This window comes from Pyrgilauda ruficollis, unplaced genomic scaffold (genome assembly GCF_017590135.1).
Source record: "Pyrgilauda ruficollis isolate IOZ18807 unplaced genomic scaffold, ASM1759013v1 scaffold29, whole genome shotgun sequence".
In the NCBI taxonomy this organism is placed as follows: Eukaryota; Metazoa; Chordata; class Aves; order Passeriformes; family Passeridae; genus Pyrgilauda; species Pyrgilauda ruficollis.
Genome location: NW_024524266.1, coordinates 1,143,418 through 1,155,402, shown reverse-complemented (window position 1 = coordinate 1,155,402; position 11,985 = coordinate 1,143,418). Strand labels below are relative to the sequence as shown.

Sequence of the window (11,985 nt, the reverse complement as noted above, 5' to 3'; positions counted from 1 at the left end):
TGGCTTTTACTGTGCACCCCAACTGACACCTGCTGTTTGTTTATTGAGTCTGTTTTGATGAGAGTCTGTCTTTTTTTTTTTCCTTTTCTTTACTTTTATTTTGTTGTTGTTGTTTTGGGGTTTTTGTTATTTGTTTGTTTGCTTGGGTTTTTATTGATAATTTCTCTCTCCCCATTTCACTGTGGTTTCAGTTCATTCAGTAGCTTCCTAGTTCTATAGCTCTGACCCAGGATCTGGCACAGTACTCAGTCTGTCTCTCTGCCTATACAATACCATTTCTTTCCTTACAAAGGCTTGTTTTCCTAACATCTAAATTGTGCAGAGAGGTCCATATGTTTCCATAGCCCGTGTGCTCTAAAGCATAGCAAGCCACTATTTAGAAAGAGTGCTCTGCAGTCCCCTGTGCAAGCCAAAACACACTCCTTGGCACAATGCCACTCCCATTTACAGAACAAAGCAGTCTCAGGGAGAAGGTTCTCAAGAGGGCACCAGAGCTGATGTGCACAGCAGAAATATAGGTGCAACCAGAGACCAACTCAGCCAGTACGCTCAACATGTAATAATCTGCAAGAAAAAAACCTCCCACATCTTCAATGCCACACAAGGCACAATGCTCACATGCTGAGCTCCCCTTCCTGCAGTGTGCAACGATTAAACTCCTTCAGAGGTTCCCAAGTACACTGAAACTCACCTCTAGCCATTTGGAGCAGACAAGGGAGTGTGTGGGAGTGCACAAAATGTTTGCTGGGCCTTCATTAAATGCCTTCCCCACTTTGCTTTTGTCCTTTCCCATTTTTCTTCTGTGTCAAACATCTGTTCTCACAACTGTCTCCCAATTTACTCCCCTCACCATCTGAGAGGTATTTTTGTTTTCACTGCACCAGCACACCTCCTTGAAAGCCTCGGTAGTGGAAATGATGTGAGTGACTGGAGCTTGCTCATGATCTGCCACAGAAAGCACCTACTCTCTCCTGGCAGCTGTGGCTTCTGCTGAGCAGGGGAACTGCCCCTTGCTGGCAGCCCCAGGAGGGTGGGGGAACATCTGCTTGCTGCAAACAGCGACAAAGGAGCTGTGCTGCATGCTGCTAGGGAGAGCCAGTGGCTCTGCACACCTTTGGGTTCAGACACTGGGAAGGGACAGAGGGATAAAGAAGCTGCTGGAAGGGTTCTTCCAACCTCTTGGCTGGTTGTCCTCCATGTCAATCCTGTTTGATCCAGTTAATTGTTTCCAGGTGGGAAATTGGATGTGGAATCTGCTTCTCGCTCCAGAGTCTTCCTGCAGCATTTAGGCTTCCACAAAGCAAGGAAGCCCTCTCCAGGACTGGGACCTCCTTCCCATCCTCCCTCCTCCTGTGAGCTATGCACCTCCATTGCTGCAGTTTGATAGCCTAAGTATTGTTTGTCCTTGTTTTGGTTTCTTTTTCCTAACAGATTTGGAATATTCAGTTTTGGCTTCCTTCTCTTTCTATTTGCTGGTTCCTCTTCACTTTCAGTTTTAGGGTATTGCCCAAGCTCTGCACACCCACAGGGAGCAGCAGAGAATCCAGGGTGGGGTTAGAGCAGAGCTGCACTCAGGGCTGCAGATAAATAGAGTAAGGATGGATGGGGAATCCTACACATTCGTGTTGACTAAAAAGTCAGAAGGGGGTCTTAAAATGAAATCTGAGGTAAAGGATTTTTTTTCAGACTGACATATTACAGGAGCAGTATGGAGGAAGACTGTTCCTAAATGTATAATAAATCAAACTTTTCTTGCACATAATCACAATGGGACACAATCTGTAACATTCAGAGTATTTGATATTTTCAAATAGGTTCCTATGGGAGAACATATAAAAGAAGAGAAGAAAAGAGAACATCTCAGTGCTACTGCCACTCCATTTTGGAGCTGCTACTCCATGTTGGAGCTGCTGTTTTTTGAACTTTCAGGATGAAAAGAGGCAATCATGCTCATGTTTGCTGTCTTTAGTCTCACAGTACCCAGCTGACCTGTCCAAGAGGTCACCTGTGCATGACTTGGTTCCTCCACTCTGCAAATTGAGTCCAAGGGATGATCCTGCTCTCCAGTCTCTGGATTCAGCAGGATTATTCCCTCAGCTGTTCTGCCTTTTACTATTGGGGTCATGGCAGGCTTAACCTCAGGCAGGCTACCAAAGACCTAATAAATAGAGCTTGTTATTTTGGGCTTGGTGCCACGCTAACCTGGTTACAGAGCATCCTGCTGGCACACATCTGGCTGGGGCTGTGGCACAAATCTGGCTGGGGCTGTACAGTGCTGGTCAGAGCAGCTCATCACAGCTTGAGGAACACGGGGCTGCTGCAGCCAATGTGCCCAGCAAGCCTGTGCCATTCCCAGCAGGGGATGCCTGGCACCAGGGACTGGGAGGGCTGCTGGTCCTGCTGTGGAGAGGGATCTGCCAGGAGTGAGGGCCATGCTGCCACTGCTGCTTTCCTTCCCTCTGGAACCTTTCATCGTCCAGCCCTTTGCCCCTGCAGGCCACACGGCAGGCCTAGCACAGCTCCACCCTGCTGATGGGCAGGGGCTGTCCATGTCAGGAGAAGCTGGCGTTGCAGGCACCTTGGAAATGTGAAGGGGGGTGCTGCCACTGTGGTTCAGATCCTTGTTCCTTTTCATACCAGCATGGACAATGGCGATTCTTTAGCTCCAGAAGAGCAGTTGGAATACTCTTGCCTTCTGTAAAACTGCCATCTACCAGATGTGGCAGGACAGCTGCCCCTACCGATGGAGGCAGCGCTGCTCATGTAGAGAATTGCTGTGCATTCAAAAAAGGGATGAGCAACGATGTTTTACTTGATTACTGCCAGCAACGACAACCTCTACCTGCAGGATGATGCTCCGAGATGAAGAGTGAAGATCTATCTAGGAAATGGTGACAGTTTCAGCGAAACAGTGTCCAACCCATCAGCTAATGGAAAACACCTCTGTGATTTATCAATACTAGAATTTCAGCTGAAAATGCACATTTGAAATATTAATTATGAATATAGTCCAATAAATAAATCCCTAGGCATTTTATTAGATGTACTGTATATAAAAAAAATCCTAAGGATTCTACACTTCCTAGAATTTACAGGATTTTCTGGTTGGACATCTTCTAGTAGGAAGAACTGCTTGATCTCAGGAGCTACCATTTAAGGAAGTGCTTTTCTACATCATGCATATACTTTTTGCTTGGTTCTTCTTACATTGTGTACCTGCCTGATTTTCATAATTTGTCTTTTTTGTCGGGGTCCGCTGTTATGTGTCTCTGCCCCGACACGGTGAAAGGTGGTTCTGGGCGGCCGCGATCGCAAAGGATGAGTCTGGACTCTCAGATTCTCGGTCTTCAGTCTTGTTTATTATCTCTTATCTACAAAGTTTTCTCTCTGTCCAGCCGAGGTCCGCTCAGCAAGACAGTCAAGTGCACTCTCCCCCGCCCACAGGGCGGTTGTGTCTTTTATAGTAAAAATTACGTGTAACATATTTACCTTTATTTCCCAATACTATTCACCCTTATAAACAAGTGTACCTTCACCATGAACCAATCCCCAAGTGCCAACATCACCACAGAAAATGGAAGACATGAAGAAGAAAGAAGAACACAGGACCACGCCCTGAATCCTCCATCTTGCCTTCATGACCCCCCTGTACCTATTTTTCTAAAATTTATATTTCCCTCCACAAATGTATCATTCACACCCAAGAAGCTCTCATTTCCTCCTACACAGCTTCTTCTCCTTTTGATGGATCGAAATCCAACCACCAAACCCTTTTGGCAGCATTCCAGGGTTTCCGAGCCCCCCAGGGGCTCCCCTGGTGCCTCTGCACATCCACAGTGATGTGTTGAGATCCCACATTTTTGGTACTGATTTCTAGAAAATATTTGTATTATACTGTGTGTTGAATATGAAGCAGAATAAATTCAGGTTCTAAGCTAGGTAGCTAATGTTACTGACACTTGATCCAACTCGCAACACCTTTTAGAAACAATGAGAATAAAGGGAACAAACCTCAACTTCTCCCCCCCCATATAAAAGCTGCAGGCATTATGAAGTTTCTGGTTGGAAAGCACAAGTATCTTTGGTGAGACTGAGCTGCTAGCTAGCCCAAACAGCGCTTGACCTTTCAATAACATAAAAAAGAGAACTCTTCTAATACGTGGTATTTCCTCTGCAGTAAGATTACATCCTGCCTTTGCAGCAAAACAAACTCAGACAAACTTATTTTTCTCCTTTAACTTACAGTTTTAGCTGGCAAGGAGAAATATAATTAAGACTATGCAACTTAATTTTGTGTTCAGTTTCAAGTGTTTGGTTATTTCCCTTGTGGAACACTGCTCAGATTAGTGATCGAGCCAGGGCACTTGTCTTCAGTGTCAAATGTGTGTCTCCTCTGATTGCACTTCAGCCAGTCAAGCCTAATTCCTACTGATCTGGAAATTGTTATCAAGTCCTGTATGTGCAGCTCCATCTCAAGGAAGCAAAGAGAAGTTACTCACCAATTCTTAGGCTTTTTGGTGAGAGAGATGATGCCCAGCTTTCATTCTCATCTCACAGGTAACATTCATTATGCTTTTTGGGGGTGGGGTATGATTTTGAGAGTGGTAAAGCTTTAAAATTGGATATTAATAATTCCCATAACAGCCTGAAGTAGATGGCTCTTTTATAAATTATTCCACTGTATTAAAAAAAAATTAAAGCCAGATATGCTTTAAAAATAAACCATCTGCCTTAAACCAGAGTTCTTTTGATCCTTGCCTGTGAACAACCAGGCACCAATATGAGACAGGAAACTCTGGGAAAGGAAGGAGAGGTGTGAAATGTCTGGGAGTCATTAAGCAGTGCAGCAGAAATGTAGTTACCAGTTGCCAGGAATAGTAAATCCTGCTTACACAAGACTTTCTCCCCCCTCCGATTCAGCTGGGTCTCAAGGATTTTGGCTCTGTGAATCTGTGTTCCCCAGTCCGGCATTAGCAGCAAAATGGGATGCTCCCAGGGTACCATCTTCCACTCCTGCCTCTTATGCTTCAGCCTAATTGCTGCACAGCACTGTCCAGCACAGGAAGGTGCCACTTCTATTCCTTTTTGTCGCTGTAGGACATCCACAACACTGCTCCATCCCAGGTTACCTGACCCCAAACATGGCATCCAGGACTTCCACCCTGGAACATCAAGAAATTAATTTTAGTTGCACTTTGACACTAAGCCATACTTGGATTTAGGGGCAAATAACAACAACAACCACAACAAAAACCACCAAAAAGCCAATCACTTAATAGAGTGCCAGAGAAGGTGTCGGATTTTTGTAACAAAGGCCCCTAAAGGCACAATTAAAAAGAATTTCACTGGGTTAGTAACCAGCCTGGAGAAAATGTATCAGGGTTTGTCAGTGGGAAGCTGCAGTGTGTGTGTGTCACTTGTAATGGCAGCAGCAAGGGAGGAGCGCTCCAGCTACCTCACCCTCTGCTGCTGCTGCTTCCCTGCATTCCCAGCTCAGGGCACACAGAGGATGTGCGGCACTGGCTGGGTCAGCATGGAAACAAACTGGGCAGCTCTGTGCTGGGAAGGTGGTTTGTCACTGACTGGGAGAAAGTGGCAGCGCACACAATAGGTGGAGATGTGTGCAAGGCTGTGGCTGAGAAAGTGTGTGTGTAGCAGCTGTGCTGTAGGTTGTCCCTGCTGGGACAGCAAGGAATTTTTTTCCATATAGGTGTGTTTTCTGCTCAGGACTTATTTCCCTGTGTTGCGAGGCAGCTCTTTTGGATGTATTACATTTGTAATTGGAGTGGCAGAAGCTCCATAGTGATTTGTAACTTGGATATAAGCAGGAAAGTGGGGTTCAGTTTCAGACTGCAGGAGGCCAAGTGTTTGTTCAAGCAGTGAAATACACTGTATTTCAGAGTGTCTTTTGCTAGCTTACCGAATGAGAGCCAGAGCAAGGATCAGGATTTGATCAGTAAGATGCAGGACCAGCAACCGGGAAAGTTCACGGGGTGTGAAAGTTATTTGCATCTGCTCTTGAAGCCAAGCAGCATCTCATCTTAATCTAATACCTGCCTCAAATGAAGCCTTCCTTCATCACTGTTAGAAGTTTAGAATAGATTTTATTTGGAATCAGGGGATTGTTAAAAATATTAAGGACTCTAACTACGTAAGAAGTAGTGTAACATTTCCCTCTTCCCTCTTCCAATGTTGCTAATTTTAACTACTCACTCAGAAATATTCTGTATCAAAATACTGCCTGAATCTGTAATGACTTGTATTTCTGCCAAAACTCTGCAAATGGTTTTGAAAAACAAAATAGGAAAGGAGCTACATTTAGGGGGAATTAGGGCAAAAAAAAACCCTGCATCAGCCAGAAAGAAATAAACTGAAATTTCACACAAAATTGAGAGTCAAAGAGATTATGAGGAAGATGGCGAGAATAACCAGTTAATGAACTCCATATGACATTTGCAGTGGTGCTATCGAGTTGCATCTGGCAGATGGAAAGAAAACTGCTTTTGGACAGCCATTTCCAGAACCAAGGTAAAACAAGCAATACCTAAAAAACAACAACAAAAAAAAAAAAAAAAGGTTTGCTTGATGGAAGTATTGAGAATTTGAGACTTGGACAAAAGGCCCAAGCATGAACACTCCTACCCCAGCAAATAAAACCACCTTTCCAGGCAGAGCTGGTGAGACTTTAGCTCCAGGTGTTTCAAACCCAGCAGTCTCTTCAGAACTGCAAAGCACAGCTTCATTCAAGCGGCTCAGCACTGCTGTCAGCAGAATCTGAGACTCGGGAACTCAGGCCTGAGGAGGGTTCGTGAGCACTGACAGGCTGCTCAGACTACCTCAGCTGCTCTAGCACAGCAACCCCGGGAAAGTCTTCTGCATTTTAACAGCAACATATTTAAAAACAAGGCCTCTGCACCATCAATAGCTGTATGTACCTGCCCACTGCAGGAAGTTTGGAAGTAGATGATTTTTAAGGTCATTTCTATCCAGGCCATCCTGTGATTCTATGGTATGGGAAGACACAGCTGCATCCAGCAGAACTCATTCTGTGCTTGCCAATCCTTTACCTACCAGTTCAGCACAGGAGTGCAGCTGGATCTGCTGAGCTCATTACTTGTATACCTTATTGTCACATGCATCTCAAATTACAAGAGAAACTGAAATCCAGAAAATTCCAAGGAAGCATGAGAAATTTTTTTTCTTGTGAGTGTGGTATGGGCTCACAACATCAGCATACACTTGGGTATGTATTCAGCAACCTCAACCATGCTGGAATTCTGTGATTCCTTATTTCAAGTTTCATTGAAGATTTATGAGATAGTTTAAAAACAAGACTTTAGATGGCCTTTGCAGTAAATAAATATATTGTCTCAAAGAGCATCTGCAAAAATGCCATCTTTGAATTCTTATCCTTATTTGATGTTTTGAAATACATCTCAGCTCTTGCCTGAGTCATACTCTGTCACAGAGTTCTGCCTTTGCAACATGAACTGTAGACAAAGACACGTGAGGGACACACATCATCATATGTGAACACACCTACATCATATGGCCCTTTCTCCATGTAATCCTGATTTAACACTTGGCTTCAATGGGGCCTGACAATAGATACAGACCTTGAAATCTGTCTCTCTATCAGCATGTGGCTGAACACACAGGCACAGAAGTGCTTTTTAAAACAATTTGAAGTACATTGTCTTCCAAGGTATTTTTAGGTGAAAATGTGTGAAGAGCAAGTGAATGAAAACAAAATGTACACAGATTGAACAGAGTATAAATCTTATCTTGCTAAAATTATCTACCTAACATTACACCCTCATATGCCAACTTACCAAAGTTGTACCCAAAGCAAGCTCTCTAGGGATCAGTTTACAGCCATGGTAAGATGGAGTAAGGAAAGATGGCAGTGCTTATTATGAGCTGCTTTCATTTATTTGAAGAAGTACCAGAAAGCATGTGGAGCAAACCTGGCAAATACTAAAAAGATCCCGAAACCCAAGTGCTACAGCAAACGAGAGCCACTGTCTCCTGTCAGTACAAGGGCAATGGCCTGTGCTCCTCTGGGCGCTGCACAGCAAATTAAACCACCCAAAACCAGGGCCCAGGTACAGCTGTCCAAGCACACACACGTGGTTAATGTGCATGCCAGAGCTCATCTCAGGTGACACTCAGCTTTCATTAATGGTCTTTTTTTTTTCTGTTTGTTTCCAGAAGGCACTGAGGAGTTTTGCTGGTCTGCAAAAGAACTGGTCAAGTTTCCTGCCAGTCCGACTCTCAATCTGAATACACTGTGAGCAACTTGTGCCTAGTGAGCCATTCAGAGTGTAAAGGCTAATTCAAACACTGACGTCTCTAAAATGAATAGCATTTTGCTTAAAAATGTTTGAATGAGACTATAATTTTTTATTTACGGACAGGCAATATTTTAACCCAGTATTTTTTAAGCTGAAGGCTGATGAGACTTGTCATACACCAGGGTATCCAGTTTGTTTCTGTAATTCAATCAAGGATAGCTTGTTGGGCTGTTCCCATTGGCTTTCACATACCAATAAGAAAAAATCCACCAGCAGCACTGAGCAAGATTATGAGAATTGTGACTTATAAATTATTGAACGCTTTCTCAACTTGCTGCTAAAATAATAACATCTGAACAAAATATTCAGATACAATGTAATATGTTTCTTTATTTTTTTAAAATCCAACTTGTAAAGGTCCCTTTATAAACAAAACAAGAACAAAAAAATCAACACAATTCAGAGGGCTTATCTCATTTACCATATTCTTCCCCACTCTTCACTTATAACACAAGCAGCAACTTATAGTATTAGTGCTCATATAGTGCACTTATATGAATTTTGATTTGTGTATTAAGCATTAAATACAATGTATTTTCCGTGAGCATAGCCCAAAGAGTACACAACGTTACATTTTCAAAGCATATGTTAAAAAAAAAAAGACAATAAATGTATATCCAGGACAGTCAAATATTTTGACTTGGCAAATTCTATAACGAGTAACAGCAATTTTAAACTGTGTACAAAGCAGAACAGTGCCAACATGCCTCCAGTCTGTGAGCTATGGTAAAACATCAAGCACACATACAAAGGAGAGAAGCCAAAGAAACCCACCACAGAGCTAACCTGAGGCACACCCAACTGCGACTGAACAAAGGCAGCCCACGTCCCCACTCTGTAATGCAAAGAGCCCAAAAACAACAAAAAGCACTTCTACGCTACAGAAAGTGAAACAGCAACTTCTTCCAAATTTGTCTCCGCATTTTTAAACAACTCGTTCGAAAAATTTAAAGATGAACATCTAATTATACCAAACAAATGTACAAACTATAAAATCAGAGAAGCTCCAGAAGACTGCCACTTTCAACCTTGCATAGTGAGAGCTGGCATTGATATTGCTACCATAGCTTCAGCAGAAGATACGGAAAAGAAAAAATTTTACCTCTAAGTGATGCACATATGTAGCATTTTCTTCACAAAATTCAGTTAAACATTGTTTTAATAAAAGGGAAAGCAGCTCTAAAAAGGGAAAGATAGTGTTCACAAGCTTAGAAAAAAAATACAAAACCAGAACATTCCATAATAAAAAAATAAAAACAATAAACATTCCATCATGACAGCACCTATTTCATCACTAAATAAGCCCCATACATGCAACAAACTACAACTATTGAATAAGGCCATCAAATTAAAGGTTTACTTTTCATATAAACAAAGTGTAAAAATAGCAACAAGTTGCGATCTTCAAATTTAATGCTATGTGAGGATTCTGTCCCCCCAGTTTCATTTGGTAGCAATTTCAATATGCATTAGATATAAACGTCATCGATCTAGGAACCGTGGTACAAATACATTGTGCCTAGGACAGTATTGTCATATCTCTGTTCGACCTTGACAGAATTGGAATGCTCAACAACACTACTGAGTTCAGGGATGCTTTCAGCAGTATCCCCAAAACCATGATAGTGTCCATAGTGCAAAGTGTCTCCAGGGTCTTCCACCCACGAGGGCCGGTTAGAAACACAGCTACTCGGGCTTCCATTCAGGTGCAGAGATCCACACATATCGGTGGAATTACTCATGGCTTTCTCGGGCTCCTCGGTGCCGTTACTGGTATGAATCCGATGCCTACTGGGAGAAGTTACTCCAGGAATGACTCCGTTAGGTGTTAATGCTAAGCACTCCTCACGCCTGGCATCCATCCCATTGAGCTGTTGTGCGGCGGTGAAATCCAAATGTCCATTGATGGCACATCCATTTGTCAGTGCATTCAATATGGAGCTACTGCTATTCATATCTGCATTAAGAAATACACCTGTCACCAACAATTAAGAATAAATCGAAATACATCAAAATGTCTCCACTATACTTCATTTACTTAAAGATGTTTCCATACACAGCTTTGAAAATGAATCTATCCTTTCTTTATAACAATGCAGTTCCAAGTAATGAGATCTGACCAGTATATTTGTGGCATGTATTCTTATGTTGAAAACACAACTATCTATCCACATTTGTTTTGAAAATATGCCTATATTAATCTTTGCAAAGACAGTGTGAACTTCTCAGTTTGGTTTTTTTTTTTTCATTTAACTGTAAGAAGTAAAGCTGACAACATTCTGGGCAGTGTTTCCAAGGGAAGAATAAAAGTGATCTTTCCACCTTAACTACAATGTCCTCTTGGAAGATAATGTACGTACAAGAACTGTGAGAGGGTGAAGGGTGGTTTTTTTTCCATTTTTCAGCTGTAATTTAACTGTGGCTTTTTTTTTCTTTTTAATTGTAACTCTCACAGTACAGTATGCACTGAAGTAAGTCACATGAAGAAATGTTACATTGGAGTGCTAATATAAAATGTTTCCAAGTTCCTTTATTCAGAAAGTACTTCAATGTACCTAGCAGCTTGCTAAATAACATACTGGGCAGGTTTGTATTTAATGCTGTTTATAACAGCATGTGTATAATTCGCATGCAAAATGCCATACAACAGCAACAGCAGAGTGTACAGAAGACTGAAAAATAGTAGTAGGAAACAATATTCTAAAAATGTGCATGCAAAAATCACTGACAACTGTTTTGAATCAATTTCCCCTTTGAAGTTAGTAATTATTACAGTAGGTTTTGTTTCCATGAACAGATTTCATCAGTCTGTCTGAAATGCATGTTTTTGCAGTGGTACTCAAAAGTACAAGCACAAAAAATGCATGATACATTCTGCCTTTAAAATATAATTTATGCCTATATTTGTAAAGATGAGCAAGGCAAACATAGCAACTACAGAGCTATGTGATGACATTTAAAGATTTTACATTCTGTGATTATCCCTGGATACATGCACATATGTTTATGTCTCCATGAATGCATAAACCCATGTGCAAAACAGGATTGCATTTATTGCGTGTATGCAAATTACTTCAGTTAATTTCGTCTGTTGGCAACTTCCCACATTTGTAAAACACTGGGTTCCCATTTAAGTGACACATAATGAGTACCACTGTCTGAAAAGGAAGAATCTGGAGTTTTGGTTCTCTGTTTTTTGCATGGCTATTATTTGAAGTACGAATTACAACACTGATACTTCACAGACACCAGTATGTTACACAAGAAATGTGTCCAATTTGTAACTCCCTGGATGTACTAACTGGAGTTTCCCATTCAGTCCCTACATCAGTTAAAATAACCACTTCATCTAACCTCACTAACCATGAATTCTCATTAAAAGTGGAAAAAAACCCCCACAAACCCATTACGACATCGAAGTTAATACTTCAGTGATAAAAACGCACAGAAGGAGTTTCATATAGTATTTATTAACTTAAAAGTGCAAAATTTTAACTGTTTAAAGTAACCCATTATAGGCTGGTTTTGCCAAATCAAATTTAATAAATCTGGCACTTCTATTAGCTAATATGCAAAAGTAGGTAATGAATAGTTTTAGTGATAATTATAGAATGTTATTATTGGTTAAAAA

The 11,985-nt window shown here is 41.6% G+C and overlaps 1 protein-coding gene across 2 annotated transcripts in view; it reads right to left on the bottom strand.

Moving 5' to 3' along the window:
- Positions 1-8,661: 8,661 nt before the first annotated feature.
- The window catches only part of ANKRD10 (ankyrin repeat domain 10), a 37,238-nt gene continuing 33,914 nt past the window's right edge, over positions 8,662-11,985 (bottom strand). Inside the window, exon 6 of one of the 2 annotated variants that reach the window (XM_041472465.1) lies at positions 8,662-10,329. In XM_041472465.1, the coding sequence (XP_041328399.1) occupies positions 9,845-10,329 (485 nt within the window). In that variant the 3' untranslated portion in view covers positions 8,662-9,844. The remainder of the gene's footprint in view (positions 10,330-11,985) is intronic. The other variant, XM_041472466.1, reaches the window with a different exon arrangement.